The sequence below is a fragment of the Leptodactylus fuscus genome, chromosome 6 (genome assembly GCF_031893055.1).
Source record: "Leptodactylus fuscus isolate aLepFus1 chromosome 6, aLepFus1.hap2, whole genome shotgun sequence".
Lineage (NCBI taxonomy): Eukaryota > Metazoa > Chordata > Amphibia > Anura > Leptodactylidae > Leptodactylus > Leptodactylus fuscus.
The window spans coordinates 7762806-7779955 of NC_134270.1; the positions used below are offsets into that span (position 1 = coordinate 7762806).

The 17150-nt window shown below is 46.6% G+C and overlaps 2 protein-coding genes across 2 annotated transcripts; both read right to left on the minus strand.

The window, feature by feature from the left end:
• Positions 1-8580: 8580 nt before the first annotated feature.
• LOC142209242 (nuclear factor 7, brain-like) lies at positions 8581-10161 on the minus strand. Its single transcript, XM_075278169.1, has one exon. The coding sequence runs from the start codon at positions 10138-10140 to the stop codon at positions 8581-8583; it is 1560 nt and encodes a 519-aa protein (XP_075134270.1). The 5' UTR covers positions 10141-10161.
• A 3692-nt stretch (positions 10162-13853) lies between these two features.
• On the minus strand, positions 13854-15404 carry LOC142209243 (nuclear factor 7, brain-like). The gene has a single exon (XM_075278170.1). The coding sequence runs from the start codon at positions 15402-15404 to the stop codon at positions 13854-13856; it is 1551 nt and encodes a 516-aa protein (XP_075134271.1).
• Positions 15405-17150: the final 1746 nt, after the last annotated feature.

The window sequence follows — 17150 nt, forward strand, 5'->3', positions numbered from 1 at the left end:
ATATATATATACTGGGGATCAGATAGAAATGTGCAATGTGCTGCAGCTGGTGGGCCCGGCCGGGGGTGTGTGGTCTGATATATATATATATATACTGGAGATCAGAGAGAAATGTGCAATGTGCTGCAGCTGGTGGCCCGGCCGGGGGGCTGTGGTCTGGTATATATATATATATATATATATATATATATATATATATATATATATACTGGAGAGCAGAGAGAAATGTGCAATGTGCTGCAGCTGGTGGGCCTGGCCGGGGGGGCTGTGGTCTGGTATATATATATATACTGGAGATCAGAGAGAAATGTGCAATGTGCTGCAGCTGGTGGGCCCGGCCGGGGGGCTGTGGTCTGGTATATATATATATACTGGAGAGCAGAGAGAAATGTGCAATGTGCTGCAGCTGGTGGGCCCGGCCGGAGGGCTGTGGTCTGGTATATATATATATACTGGAGATCAGAGAGAAATGTGCAATGTGCTGCAGCTGGTGGCCCGGCCGGGGGGCTGTGGTCTGGTATATATATATATATATATATATATATATATATATATATATACTGGAGAGCAGAGAGAAATGTGCAATGTGCTGCAGCTGGTGGGCCTGGCCGGGGGGGCTGTGGTCTGGTATATATATATACTGGGGATCAGATAGAAATGTGCAATGTGCTGCAGCTGGTGGCCCGGCCGGGGGGCTGTGGTCTGGTATATATATACTGGAGATCAGATAGAAATGTGCAATGTGCTGCAGCTGGTGGGCCCGGCCGGAGGGCTGTGGTCTGGTATATATATATATATACTGGAGAGCAGAGAGAAATGTGCAATGTGCTGCAGCTGGTGGGCCCGGCCGGGGGGCTGGTATATATATATATATACTGGAGAGCAGAGAGAAATGTGCAATGTGCTGCAGCTGGTGGCCCGGCCGGGGGCTGTGGTCTGGTATATATATATACTGGAGATCAGAGAGAAATGTGCAATGTGCTGCAGCTGGTGGGCCCGGCCGGGGGGTGTGGTCTGGTATATATATATACTGGGGATCAGATAGAAATGTGCAATGTGCTGCAGCTGGTGGCCCGGCCGGGGGGCTGTGGTCTGGTATATATATATACTGGAGATCAGAGAGAACTGTGCAATGTGCTGCAGCTGGTGGGCCCGGCCGGGGGGTGTGGTCTGGTATATATATATACTGGAGATCAGAGAGAACTGTGCAATGTGCTGCAGCTGGTGGGCCCGGCCGGGGGCTGTGGTCTGGTATATATATATATATATATACTGGGGATCAGAGAGAAATGTGCAATGTGCTGCAGCTGGTGGGCCCGGCCGGGGGGCTGTGGTCTGGTATATATATATATACTGGAGATCAGAGAGAACTGTGCAATGTGCTGCAGCTGGTGGCCCGGCCGGGGGCTGTGGTCTGGTATATATATATACTGGAGATCAGATAGAAATGTGCAATGTGCTGCAGCTGGTGGCCCGGCCGGGGGCTGTGGTCTGGTATATATATATACTGGAGATCAGAGAGAAATGTGCAATGTGCTGCAGCTGGTGGGCCCGGCCGGGGGTGTGTGGTCTGGTATATATATATATACTGGAGATCAGAGAGAAATGTGCAATGTGCTGCAGCTGGTGGGCCCGGCCGGGGGTGTGTGGTCTGGTATATATATATATATACTGGAGATCAGAGAGAAATGTGCAATGTGCTGCAGCTGGTGGGCCCGGCCGGGGGGCTGTGGTCTGGTATATATATATACTGGAGATCAGAGAGAAATGTGCAATGTGCTGCAGCTGGTGGGCCCGGCCGGGGGGCTGTGGTCTGGTATATATATATACTGGAGATCAGAGAGAAATGTGCAATGTGCTGCAGCTGGTGGGCCCGGCCGGGGGGCTGTGGTCTGGTATATATATATACTGGAGATCAGAGAGAAATGTGCAATGTGCTGCAGCTGGTGGCCCGGCCGGGGGGCTGTGGTCTGGTATATATATATACTGGGGATCAGATAGAAATGTGCAATGTGCTGCAGCTGGTGGCCCGGCCGGGGGTGTGTGGTCTGATATATATATATATATACTGGAGATCAGAGAGAAATGTGCAATGTGCTGCAGCTGGTGGCCCGGCCGGGGGGCTGTGGTCTGGTATATATATATACTGGAGATTAGAGAGCAATGTGCTGCAGCTGGTGGGCCCGGCCGGGGGGCTGTGGTCTGGTATATATATATATATATACTGGAGATCAGAGAGAACTGTGCAATGTGCTGCAGCTGGTGGCCCGGCCGGGGGCTGTGGTCTGGTATATATATATACTGGGGATCAGATAGAAATGTGCAATGTGCTGCAGCTGGTGGGCCCGGCCGGGGGCTGTGGTCTGGTATATATATATACTGGAGATCAGATAGAACTGTGCAATGTGCTGCAGCTGGTGGCCCGGCCGGGGGCTGTGGTCTGGTATATATATATATACTGGAGATCAGAGAGAAATGTGCAATGTGCTGCAGCTGGTGGGCCCGGCCGGGGGTGTGTGGTCTGGTATATATATATATACTGGAGATCAGAGAGAAATGTGCAATGTGCTGCAGCTGGTGGGCCCGGCCGGGGGGCTGTGGTCTGGTATATATATATACTGGAGATCAGAGAGAAATGTGCAATGTGCTGCAGCTGGTGGGCCCGGCCGGGGGCTGTGGTCTGGTATATATATATACTGGGGATCAGATAGAAATGTGCAATGTGCTGCAGCTGGTGGCCCGGCCGGGGGGCTGTGGTCTGGTATATATATATACTGGGGATCAGATAGAAATGTGCAATGTGCTGCAGCTGGTGGCCCGGCCGGGGGTGTGTGGTCTGATATATATATATATATACTGGAGATCAGAGAGAAATGTGCAATGTGCTGCAGCTGGTGGCCCGGCCGGGGGGCTGTGGTCTGGTATATATATATATATATACTGGAGAGCAGAGAGAACTGTGCAATGTGCTGCAGCTGGTGGGCCCGGCCGGGGGCTGTGGTCTGGTATATATATATATATATATATATATATACTGGGGATCAGAGAGAAATGTGCAATGTGCTGCAGCTGGTGGGCCGGCCGGGGGGCTGTGGTCTGGTATATATATATACTGGAGATTAGAGAGCAATGTGCTGCAGCTGGTGGGCCCGGCCGGGGGGCTGTGGTCTGGTATATATATATATATACTGGAGATCAGAGAGAACTGTGCAATGTGCTGCAGCTGGTGGCCCGGCCGGGGGCTGTGGTCTGGTATATATATATACTGGGGATCAGATAGAAATGTGCAATGTGCTGCAGCTGGTGGGCCCGGCCGGGGGCTGTGGTCTGGTATATATATATACTGGAGATCAGATAGAACTGTGCAATGTGCTGCAGCTGGTGGCCCGGCCGGGGGCTGTGGTCTGGTATATATATATACTGGAGATCAGAGAGAAATGTGCAATGTGCTGCAGCTGGTGGGCCCGGCCGGGGGTGTGTGGTCTGGTATATATATATATACTGGAGATCAGAGAGAAATGTGCAATGTGCTGCAGCTGGTGGGCCCGGCCGGGGGGCTGTGGTCTGGTATATATATATACTGGGGATCAGATAGAAATGTGCAATGTGCTGCAGCTGGTGGCCCGGCCGGGGGGCTGTGGTCTGGTATATATATATACTGGTGATCAGAGAGAAATGTGCAATGTGCTGCAGCTGGTGGGCCCGGCCGGGGGGCTGTGGTCTGGTATATATATATACTGGGGATCAGAGAGAAATGTGCAATGTGCTGCAGCTGGTGGCCCGGCCGGGGGTGTGTGGTCTGATATATATATATACTGGAGATCAGAGAGAAATGTGCAATGTGCTGCAGCTGGTGGCCCGGCCGGGGGGCTGTGGTCTGGTATATATATATATATATATATATATATATACTGGAGAGCAGAGAGAAATGTGCAATGTGCTGCAGCTGGTGGGCCCGGCCGGGGGGTTGGTATATATATATATAGTGGGGATCTCACATCTGTCACGTTTGGTTGTATCCTCAGAGATCAGACCATTGAGTCCAGTCCATGACCAGTTATTTTTTGGAGAGTTAGTGCCGCCCCCTTGTGAGACCTCCCACCTGTGGCCAAGGCTGGCTAATCCACACACTGGATGGGGCCATAAGGGGCAGGATGAGGCCATGAAACATTCAGGAAGAAAATGGAGAAACTGAAGGAGATTTTGGCGAGCGGCGCTTCAGTAAGGAAAGAACTTGAGGAAAAAAAAAAATCCAAGATCTTCCACTGTACAAAGAGAGCACATTGGCAAAAACGGCAAGAACAAGACAGGAGGAGCAGGCGTCACTCTCAATCTCTGATCTGAGACATCAACTGGACACAAGGAAGGATGAACTATCCAGGAAGATGCGTCATGTGGAGAAACTAACACAACGGATCCACAAAGTCTCTGACAGGACCAAGAAACTGCTGTGAGTGACTTCTCAGACCTATAATGACCAATGCTGCAGAAGACAAGGATGGAAGTCTTATCTCACAGATGGAGCATGAGGGCTTGCCCAGAAGAATTGGTGATGTGGGGTTAACAGAATATAGTGCAGACAATGAGGCTACTGAGATATTACTGGAGGTCAATAACATCTGTGTGTCCGGTGACCTAAAGACGGAATCTTGCTCAGGAATACATCAGAATTGCACAAAAGGTTTGACGAGACCAAAGTGTTGAGTATGAGGAGCGACGCATCAGGACAATGTTACTGGGACATGGATACATGCAAATCAGGGGGTGGGGTGTGGGCGTGGCCTATACTAATATGGAAAGGATCGGGCATGTTGCTGTTATTGGGAAGAATGACAAGTCTTTGGGTCTCCGCAGGTTTGGCTACAGCTACTTAAGACTCAATGACAAAGAAGTCAAGGTAAATTGTGAAGCCACATGTGAAAAAAAATGAGGCTATATCTTAATTATACCGCCGGGTAGTCATTATACGAGCTGAGTGACCCCATCCGTCACATTCTCCACCACTTTGGCCTTCTCTCGGCCCCTCCATGCCGGGTTTGCTTTGTGGGATAATGGCTGGGTCAGAAGAAGCTGTGGGCGACCCCCGATCATGTTCATGGCTCACGGGTGATCCTTGCTGGTCGCTCTCCTCACATGCCCCTTGTTATTTGGAGCACATTTCTGCTTTTCTACGCCATTTTGCAGTTTACACCTGAGCTTTGCACTTCCACTGTGTGAACAAGGTCAATCATTTCTCCTCTCCGATCACCTGTACAGTATCTGTATCTGCGGTGAATGGTCGGGGGATATGTAAGGCGTAATAATCATAACCTATACTTTGTCCAAACCCGCTAGAGAAGGGGATAATACTAAAACGAATAACTTTATTATCTCACAAAGATTAAATGTGAATACACCTCGCCCCTCATACAATCATTGTGCACAAGGCGATTAAAACATTGTTCACACCCAATATGGACCTCGTCTTGTTGTGTCCTGCTTCTAATACTTTGCAGAGACTACGGCTTGTTAGCAACAGCACAGGCGCCATTTATCACAATGGAAGTTCTCAATGGGATACTGAGCATGCTCCGTTCCCCTTAGAACTACGTGAGCGTACTACACATTCAGTACGCCTGTGAACTGCCATTGAGAAAAATGGCGCAGGATTTGAACCAATCCCGCCGGAAGAAGAGGACGATGAAGCCGGGGAAGACCATAAACTGATTTTTATGCGCTGCCAATAAGCAGAGTGATTGACAACAAGCAGAGATCTAGAAAACCAGGAGGCATTATACAGAAAGTATTTGGGGAGATTGTACAACTTACCCTCAGACCAACAATAACATGTGTATCCCAATATTCGTCTGAAAATGGCCGAATCCTTTAAGATGAGACTCTGCTACTCAACCAGTCAGCGGAAAGCAAGAAATCCTAATTATAACAATATATTGTGATATTAAAGTATTTTAGGGTTTGGGTCAGATCGTCCTGTGTGCAGAGCTAAGAAAAAGCAGCAAATTAGAAACCAAAGATCACAATGACGAGTTTATTGAAATTCACTGATACAAGCAAATCCATCAATAACAGGACTGAATACCCGAAATACTGACAGCTCCGCTCCCCTCCATACATCACTGGTGTGTGAGATACATCAAGTAACCTGCTGCAGTCACTGTGTACATACATTACATTACTTATCCTGTATTATACCCCAGAGCTGCGCTCACTATTCTGCTGGTGCAGTCACTGTGTACATACATTACATTACTTATCCTGTATTATACCCCAGAGCTGCGCTCACTATTCTGCTGGTACAGTCACTGTGTACATACATTACATTACTTATCCTGTATTATACCCCAGAGCTGCGCTCACTATTCTGCTGGTGCAGTCACTGTGTACATACATTACATTACTTATCCTGTATTATACCCCAGAGCTGCGCTCACTATTCTGCTGGTGCAGTCACTGTGTACATACATTACATTACTTATCCTGTATTATACTCCAGAGCTGCGCTCACTATTCTGCTGGTGCAGTCACTGTGTACATACATTACATTACTTATCCTGTATTATACCCCAGAGCTGCGCTCACTATTCTGCTGGTGCAGTCACTGTGTACATACATTACATTACTTATCCTGTATTATACTCCAGAGCTGCGCTCACTATTCTGCTGGTGCAGTCACTGTGTACATACATTACTTATCCTGTATTATACCCCAGAGCTGCGCTCACTATTCTGCTGGTACAGTCACTGTGTACATACATTACATCACTTATCCTGTATTACACTCCAGAGCTGCGCTCACTATTCTGCTGGTACAGTCACTGTGTACATACATTACATCACTTATCCTGTATTACACTCCAGAGCTGCGCTCACTATTCTGCTGGTGCAGTCACTGTGTACATACATTACATCACTTATCCTGTATTATACTCCAGAGCTGCGCTCACTATTCTGCTGGTGCAGTCACTGTGTACATACATTACATCACTTATCCTGTATTACACTCCAGAGCTGCGCTCACTATTCTGCTGGTACAGTCACTGTGTACATACATTACATCACGTATCCTGTATTACACTCCAGAGCTGCGCTCACTATTCTGCTGGTACAGTCACTGTGTACATACATTACATCACTTATCCTGTATTACACTCCAGAGCTGCGCTCACTATTCTGCTGGTACAGTCACTGTGTACATACATTACATTACTTATCCTGTATTACATTCCAGAGCTGCGCTCACTATTCTGCTGGTACAGTCACTGTGTACATACATTACATTACTTATCCTGTATTACACTCCAGAGCTGCGCTCACTATTCTGCTGGTACAGTCACTGTGTACATACATTACATTACATATCCTGTATTACACTGCAGAGCTGCGCTCACTATTCTGCTGGTGCAGTCACTGTGTACATACATTACATTACTTATCCTGTATTACACTCCAGAGCTGCGCTCACTATTCTGCTGGTACAGTCACTGTGTACATACATTACATTACTTATCCTGTATTACACTCCAGAGCTGCGCTCACTATTCTGCTGGTACAGTCACTGTGTACATACATTACATTACTTATCCTGTATTACACTCCAGAGCTGCGCTCACTATTCTGCTGGTACAGTTACTGTGTACATACATTACATTACATATCCTGTATTACACTGCAGAGCTGCGCTCACTATTCTGCTGGTACAGTCACTGTGTACATACATTACATTACTTATCCTGTATTATACTCCAGAGCTACGCTCACTATTCTGCTGGTGCAGTCACTGTGTACATACATTACATTACTTATCCTGTATTATACTCCAGAGCTGCGCTCACTATTCTGCTGGTGCAGTCACTGTGTACATACATTACATTACTTATCCTGTATTATACTCCAGAGCTGCGCTCACTATTCTGCTGGTACAGTCACTGTGTACATCCATTACATTACTTATCCTGTATTATACTCCAGGGCTGCGCTCACTATTCTGCTGGTGCAGTCACTGTGTACATACATTACATTACTTATCCTGTATTACACTCCAGAGCTGCGCTCACTATTCTGCTGGTACAGTCACTGTGTACATACATTACATTACTTATCCTGTATTACACTCCAGAGCTGCGCTCACTATTCTGCTGGTGCAGTCACTGTGTACATACATTACATTACTTATCCTGTATTATACTCCAGAGCTGCGCTCACTATTCTGCTGTGCAGTCACTGTGTGAATACATTACTTATCCTGTATTATACTCCAGAGCTGCGCTCACTATTCTGCTGGTACAGTCACTGTGTACATACATTACATTACTTATCCTGTATTATACCCCAGAGCTGCGCTCACTATTCTGCTGGTACAGTCACTGTGTACATACATTACATTACTTATCCTGTATTATACCCCAGAGCTGCGCTCACTATTCTGCTGGTACAGTCACTGTGTACATACATTACATTACTTATCCTGTATTATACTCCAGAGCTGCGCTCACTATTCTGCTGTAATGTGATAGTCTAGGTGTAATCTTCACCTCATCCTTCTGCGTTCCTCTCTGGAGTCTCTGGGATTCTCAGATAAGACTAACTTAAGAGCCTCACCCAGGCCTTCCCCCACACGGCAGACACTGGGTATAGCGCCTCTGTGAAGGTGGTACTGCAGGTATATAAATGTCTGATGGAGTTCCCCAGCTCATAGAAGGACAGCTGTCCCGCCGTATAGTCCAGGTAGATCCTCACTTTACAGGAGGACGGCCGGCACAATATCGGGATTTCTTTCCCACTGTGTCGTACAGAATACTGCTTATTAAAGCTGCGCAGACCCCATGACGACTTATTATTTCCAATGAAGGAATATTCTCCTTTTCTTCTTATACTTCGATACGACATCCCGACTCTCCATCCTCCGTCCTCGCTCACTTCGACATCCCAGTAGTGTTTTCCTTCAGAAATTCCCTTCATGCCTAGGACTATGCTGTTTGTAAATCTCTCAGATTCATTGTCTGGACGTCCCTGACTTACTTCTGTCCAGGCCGCAGTCTTCAGGTCATCTGAGATCTGGACATCATTAGACGCCGTGGTCACATCCCATAATAGACCAGAGGCCTCCGGCACATAGTAACCCTTCTGAAGGCCTGACATTATATCCACCATACCAGAGTTCAGGGACTGGTAGATCAGATCTTCATCCAGATCTTCAGCTTTAGTCTCTATCAGGTTTCGGTTCCTCTCCTCCATCAAATCAGCAAAGTCACCTCTGTCTGCTTGTAAGTAATGTAAAGGATCCGTCAGCTGACTGACATCTTCTATAGTGGATATCTCCTTGGAGAGAGTGTCCATCTTTATTTCCAGCTGTTGGATCAGATCCTTGACGGATAGCGACACCTTCTCTTGTTGCTCGGAGATCTTCTTCAGAACACGTTTCTCCAAGTTGTCTAGTTTCATTCTGATCTCTCTAAACTGGACGCAGACTCCGTCCACGATACCAGCAGCTTTTTGTGGGATGTGCCTTAGATGGTCCTGGAGATTTTGGACTCTCTTTACAATCTCCTCCCTTTCTTTGATGACATTGTCTTGAGTCATTCTTAGTTTCTCACGTTTCTTCTTGGAGGCTTCATTCAATAATTCAACCTGGTGACCCCGATGCTTCTCCCCAAGGCCGCAGGACACACACAGACACTCCGCATCCTCGGTGCAGTAATACATCAGGATCTTCTGGTGCTCAGAGCATCTTCTGTTCCTGAAGGACTTTGTTGGTTGGATTAAGACGTGTTCCGGGGACTTGTTGTGTGCTTTCAGGTGGAGGTCACACAGAGAAGCTTCACACCACAAGCATGTCTTAGAAGCCACAACAGTTGTGTGAACACAATACGTGCAGAATATCTCACACTCTTGCTGTTCCTCCCGAGAGATGAAATGCTCTGCTATGTTTCGCAGCGTTGTGTTCCTCTGCAGCAAAGGACGCTCCTGAAACTCTGCTCGGCATTGAGGACAGGAATAACCTACAGATTCCGTCTGTGTATCCAAGACCTCCTCAATACACTCCCGACAGAAGTTGTGTCCACATTTCAGGGTTACAGGATCAGTGTAGAGACTTAGGCAGATAGAACAGGTCAGCTCGTCTCTCAGATCAGCAGACGCCATCGTAGGACGGTGACGGGACAGAAAGACTGAAAACTTCCGCAGGGCGTGTTCTAGTTTTACGTCTGCAACTCTACAGGGTTTATCTTCTTTTCACTCCCAGTTAACTCCTTGTGTTCCTCCCAATAAGCTCAATAAGAAACATTTGTTGATACAGTATGAAGAGAGAACACGGTAGTGTAACCATCATGGTGGTGAAGGTCTTATACACCGCGATGGACAGAAGACCTACCAGTGCAGCAAATTACCAAGAGACTTTATGGCCTGAAGGGCTCCGCATGACAACTGATTTATTAAGGATTGACCCTCTTCAGTTTAGGGTTGGAGAGTCCATCACTGTCGCCACCGATGATAAAGCTGAACTTTAATTTCCAAAACCCTCAGCGCCCTATTCCAATTTTACTATTCGACCAGTTTCCTTTACAAACCGTAGGAAATTTAAGTGTAGAAACCGCCCCCCCTCCCATCAGTCAGGTTCTTGGAGGTGTGTGCCCTGAGGCACGAAGTGTAGGGAAGATCATGTTCACAACTCCATGTAACCACTGACACCTCTAACCCTTTACTGTTGACATCATCAGAATCAGATTGATCACAGACACATCAAGGTTAAGGTCACATTGAGCTGGCTACGATCTAGGAAAACAGATTCATGGGTCAAACAAGACAAGTTTATCGGCCTGCAGGGTGCACACAAGTAACAAGCACATGAATGTCATATACACCATGGACTACCAGGACCCGATACTCCGTATACTACCTGTCCCTGTGTAAATCACAATGCCCGATCACCAATATACTAACTACATGAAATAAGTGACCCCTTTACACTGTCTGATGCCCTGCAACCCGCCCTGAACTCTGGGTAGCTTTAATGTTCCTGTTAAAATTCAGGTGTGCCATTTATTTCCTTTCTACTGCTCCAATTAAATGCGGGGTCCAGAGCAGGGGTGGAGGGGAAGAAAAATTCCCATTGTCATGATCGGTGTGGGTCTCAGGTCCAAACCCATCAGGACGGTTATGGAAGATCTTATGAAGCAGAGCAACTTATCTTGTCGACACAGGGCATGGTGTAGGTGGCAAAACGAAACTTCTATCCTCTGACAGGGCACCATACATAGCGGAGTCACAACTCTACAGGAGGGGGGTCTGTGCATCATTGGGGTGGGGGGACATTAAGAAGGTGTTCATAGTGTTCAGTCTGACTACTCATGTATGGCATTTAGAAATTCAATGGCCATCTCTGGCCAGGACCAAGCTAGGTATAGGATGGGACAGGACATTTCCAGTTTCTAGGTGTCTGGATTGGCTGGGGCACCGTGCACTTCTCGCTAGTGATCTCTTACCATAAAATGTGTGATTCATCTACTGATGCCGAAGATTTTATTCGAAATGCTGGGTGATATCCAATTTGGGAAAGTGGAGTGTCCCCACAAGCAAGAAACACTTTACGGTCAGAACAACAACTTACTGGTGAAGGACCAAGTCTGCTCAGTGTAGTATTGGACAATCCATCCCTTGGGGTTGTCGTCACCCGTTATAAACCTGAACTTCTATTTCCTCACCTTTTATTGGGAAGACCTTACGGCTTGTAAATGGAAACCGGTCTAATAGTACAGAATGGGCCAAAGGTACAGAGACACCTGACATGGACATTGGTGGTTGGGGACATTGTCCTATGTGTGTGCGGTTATACCCAAGAAAGCAGCCATTTTGAATGCCACAATTTTAGCACCAAGTCAAACAGTAAGGGGAACAAAGACTTACATAACCCTCACACGCACAATGGCGGTCCCAACCCACTCATTCCAATATCTCCATAGCTTTGGGCCCCTGTAGAAGTGAATTAGGGAGCAGATGTTCCCTGATATGTAAGTGCAGGAAACCCCATAAGTCAGAGTCAATTATATAGGCTCCCCAAGGGTCAGTGTGAATAGAGGTCTACGCTCAGTTCTCTTCTAACTCTTTACTACTGAGACATCACCTCAGGATTAATGTTGGGAAGACCAAGGAGATGGTGGTGGACTTTAGTAAACGGAGAAGTGCACCGACCCCGGTGGAGATCCAGGGGACATGTATTGAGATAGTCAGGACCTATAAGTATCTGGGTGCGCTCCTCAATAATAAACTAGATTGGGCTGATCACCTGGAGACGCAAATTATGGAGCAGGTCCTATATATGTCCTATAGCTGTCCTATAAGTGTCTGCATTTGCAGCCCTGTCAATTCATTTTTCATGTACAAGTCCCCATCTGTGCGGTTTTTTGTGCAGGAGTCCTAAGGGGTACAGCACAGGACCGTGTTTCACATATGCAACACTGTATGTGAGCTGGATTTACTTGCTTGAACGTCATGCTGAGAGCAGGACTCCTGGAAGTGCAGTCATCTGATACTAGGACTTTCGGCCTCCCAGCAACATACTGCCCCGTATCAATTACAGTGTGAGACAGTATGTCACTGGTCGTGTGCTGCTCCCAAGGCTGAGGCCCCATGTTGTGGAAACGCAGAATATTTGTTGCAGATGTTGCAGCAATTTTTTGAGCCAAAGCCAAGAATGGTCACAAGAAGAATGGGAACTATCTAGGAACCTTCTTATAGGTCTCCCTTCTGCTCATTCCACCCCTGGCATTTGTGCAGAAGAACGCAGCAAGGCAGCAGTGCTAACCACTGAGCCACCGTGCGGCCCCTTACAATTTTTGACTGGCACTCCAAAGACCTCATCTTTAATTTTATAATTCAAATAGGCACGCCGCACAAAAAAAGGTTGCCTAATGCCTGGTGTAGAGGTTTAGGCAGATAGAAGAGGTCAGATCGACTCTCAGATCAGCAGACGCCATTGTAAGCTTGTGATGAGAAGGAGGAAGACTGAAAACTAGAAGAACCTGCAGAAGTTTCCGGCTTATCTCGCTTGTTACTCCTTGTGTTCATCTTAGAGAAGAAAGATATATAGCAAAGTACCGTATATACTCGAGTATAAGCCAAGCTTTTCAACAGTTTTTGTGCTGAAAAAAGCCCCCCCTCGGCTTATACTCGAGTCAAGCAAAAAAAAAAAAAAAAGCTCAGGGAAGGGGCAGACAGACAACCAAGACACCCCCTCCCCTTCCCCAGCATCTACTGCACCCAAAAACTCCAACCATTTTAATATTTGAAATTTTCCAGTAGCTGCTGCATTCCCTCCTCCCCTCCCCTCTTGGCTTATACTCGAGTCAATAAAGTTTTCCCAGTTTTTTGTGGTAAATTTAGGGGACTCGGCTTATATTCGGGTCGGCTTATACTTGAGTATATACAGTAGATGTAGATCTACAGCCACCTTTCCACCATTACATACTAGTCATCAGTGGTACAAGTAAGGTTTGATGAAATTAGCATTTTTTATTATTAGGAAGTTTCACTTCTTTTTTTTTTTTTTTTTTTTTTTTTTTAATTCCAAAGCATTCTCATTTAAGAAACAAACACACCACAAATAACCATCTAAAAAGGAGTAGGAATAGGAGTCAGTGTCCACCATAATTAACCACCATCAACATTATGGAACAGCCCCCATCTATAACATAATGGTCCCCATCCTGCACGGCCGTGGCTGGGGGTGGAAATTCAATTCTGCTGTCTTGAGTCAAAATTTTTCAGATGGCATGGAGATGTCACACGGTCACCCAATTACCACCCCAGTCTATATTAACACATCGTTCCTGGTTTCTAGGTCAGGTTTTGATGTCTGCCTAACTTAAGACAGTCACCCAAGCATTCCTCCATACAGCGCTCACCGGGTATAGCGCCCCAGTGAAGGTGGTATTGTAGGTATATAAATGTCTCATGGAGTTTCCCAGCTCATGGAAGGACAGCTGTCCCGCCGTATAATCCAGATATATCCTCACTTTATAGGATGAAGGTCGGCACGCCAACTGGATTTCCTTCCGGTCGTGTCTTACAGAATACTGCTTATTACTGCTGCACAGACCCCAAGACTTCTTATTTTTGCCTATGAGGGAATATTCTCCTTTCCTTCCTATGCTTCGATATGACATCCCGACGCTCCATCCTCCCTCCTCGCTTCCTCTTACATCCCAGTAAAACCTTCCTTCACAAAAACCCTTCGTGCTCAGAACTCTATGACTCTCAAATCTCTCACTGGGTTTGGGATGACTTCGCTTTACTTGTGAGCAGAAAGCGGTTTTCAGGTCGCTGGAGAGCCGCACGTCATTAGCAGCCGTGGTCACATCCCATAATATATCGGAGGCCTCCGGTACAAAGTAACCCTTCTGCAGGCCTGACATTATATCCATCACTCCAGAGTGCAGGGTCTGGTAGATCAGATCTTCAGACAGGTTAATAGCCGCAGTCTCCATTACGTTACTGTTACTGTCCAACATCTCATTGTCAGGGTCATCTCTGTCTGTCTGCAAGTAAAGCAGAGGATCCGTCATTTGACATCGCTCCCCTATCGTAGAGATCTTCTTGGACAGATGGTCCTTTTTTAGTTCCAGATGTTGGATCAGATTTGAGAGTGACCTTGACACCTGCTCGCGCTGCTTGGAGATCTCATTCACAATAAGCTTCTCCAAGTGATTTTGCTTCATTCCGAGTTCTCTAAACTGGACACAGATTCTCTCCACAATAGCAGCTGATTTTTCTGGGATCTGCTTTACGTGGTCCTGAAGACCCTTGACTTTGTTTTCAAGTTCTTCCATTTCCTTCATGATCTGTTCTTGAATAATCTGCAGTTTATCTTGTTTCTTCTTGGAGGCTTCTTGCAATGATTCCACCTGATGTCCCCAGTGCTTGTCCCTGAGGCAGCAGGATACACACAAACACTCAGCATCTTCAGAGCAGTAATACACCAGGACCTTCTTGTGTACAGAGCAAGTTCTGCTCCTGAAGGAGTTTTTAGTTGGGATTAAGACGTGATCCGGGGACTTGCTGTGTGCAGTCAGGTGAATGTCACACATGGAAACTTTACACAACAGGCAGGTTTTCGAGGCGGCCTCAGGTGGGGGAGTGCAGTACATACAAAATATTTCACACTCCTGATCCTTGTCAGCCAGAACATGCCTTGTTATGTTGCACAGCGTGGTGTTCTTCTGCAGCAAGGGACGTTCCTCAAATTGTGCTCTGCATTGAGGGCAGTTGTAGACCTTAGATCGTGCCTGCTTATCCAGGACTCTCTCAACACATCTCTGGCAGAAACTGTGGCCACAGCGTAACGTTACTGGATCAGTGTAGACGTTCAGGCAGATAGAACAGGTCAGCTCGGCCCTTAGCTCAGATGTCATGGTTTCACGAAGATGGAGGGATGGAGACAGGACACTACCACAGGGGCTCTTCTACCGTTATAGACCGCACTCTAGAAGGAAACCGAAACAATTGCTCTATTATCAGATACAAGATTAGCCAGACAAAAAAAATGAAAGACAAACTGGTTACCATAGGACAGGAGTCTACAGTGTCCAACTATTGATCACTACTCCCTGCATGTCCCAATAGCCTTGCACAGGTTGCAGAACCAATCTGGCAAGAGGTGAGCATTGCCATATTACTAGTATTAGGCCCTCCAAGTCATCCTAACATGAGTTAGAAAGGGAGTTTTGGTTTTCAGCCATTTGTTGCTATTGTACAGTTACTCCTGGCAGAATTACTTCTAAGCAAAGCAAACTAGTATGTAAAAGAAACTGTTCATAGTTAGGGTTGAGCCGATCTTGAAATTTCAGTATCATTTTTAAAACCTGATTTCCGATCATTTTCCATCTGATCCCGATCCCAATGCAAGTCAACGGGAATTTTTTTTTTTAATTATCGAAGATCGGATTTTAAAAACGATCCTATTCACTACACAGAATGGAGTTGTGTAGTGATTAAAAAAAAAAAAAAATCCCCCGGCTACTTAGCCCCCCTGGTGTCTGCTTACCTGCACAGATCTGCTGCTTTCCGTTCTTCTCAGTCCGGTCCTCTCTCATTGACATGCCTTCAGAGCGCCCTCCACGCCCCCACCTCCCTAGGCTAGTGTTAGAGATGATGGGAGTAGGCGGGGCTTGTTGAGGCTGAGGAGAGTGTGGGCGGGGAGACATGAGTGCATCACTCACGTCTCTCCTCCCTGTTCCTTCCCACACTCTCCTAAGCCACAAGCCCCCCCCCCCCCTTCTCCCAGCATCTCTAACACTAGTCTAGGGAGGCGGGGGCACGCAGGGCGCTCTGAAAGCATGAGACGGAGAAAGAAGAGGAGCGAGAAGAACAGGGAGCAGCAGCAGCACTTCTGTGCAGTTAAGTTGAGCGTTCTGTTCCCGATTTTTTTTTAGTTGGGAATCTGAACCCAATCTCGAAATTTACTTGATCGCCAATTGGGATCTGATCTTTTCCAATCCCGATACTCTACCCTATTCGTGGAGTATGTGAGAAAAAAAAAATAAAATAGGAAAAATAAAGTTAGCATTTCTCTAAGCTCATGTCTGAACAGTACCCAGGATAATCTGCTGCAGCAGAACTTAAAAAGTATTATTGGTATTTTAAAATTTTAGCTGACCCAATGTTGGAATAGCAAAGAAGAAGAAGAAAAAAAACAAACAAAAAAAAACATTTATGGGGCATAACAAAAAGAGGAGACGTCCTGGACGAAGGTGGCTGTGGTGCAATACTAAACACAACCACTATATGAGGAACGGCGCTGTGCTCTAGTAGAGAGCAAATTCATCTCAACATTTGTGAATGCCTTATATTACCAATGACTGAGGCACTGTCTTTCTGTTTACATCATGGAAGACAGATTTGCATATTCTTCCCATGATTCCTCAGTGGAGCGCCTATGGCTTAGTAAGACTCCACACACCTACATGGTGGTCTCTCCCTAAGGAGTGACGATATCCCCTTAACCCTGTCTAGAAGCCTCTCACCTCTGCCAAGTCAGTATTCTCTGCGCCAGGCTGAAGAGATCCAAATAGATCGAAACAGCTATCCTCGGCTGAGAGACTGACTTGGTAAAATCCCACATCATTGCAGCAAAGGCCTCTGGGAAGGTTGGGCATGAT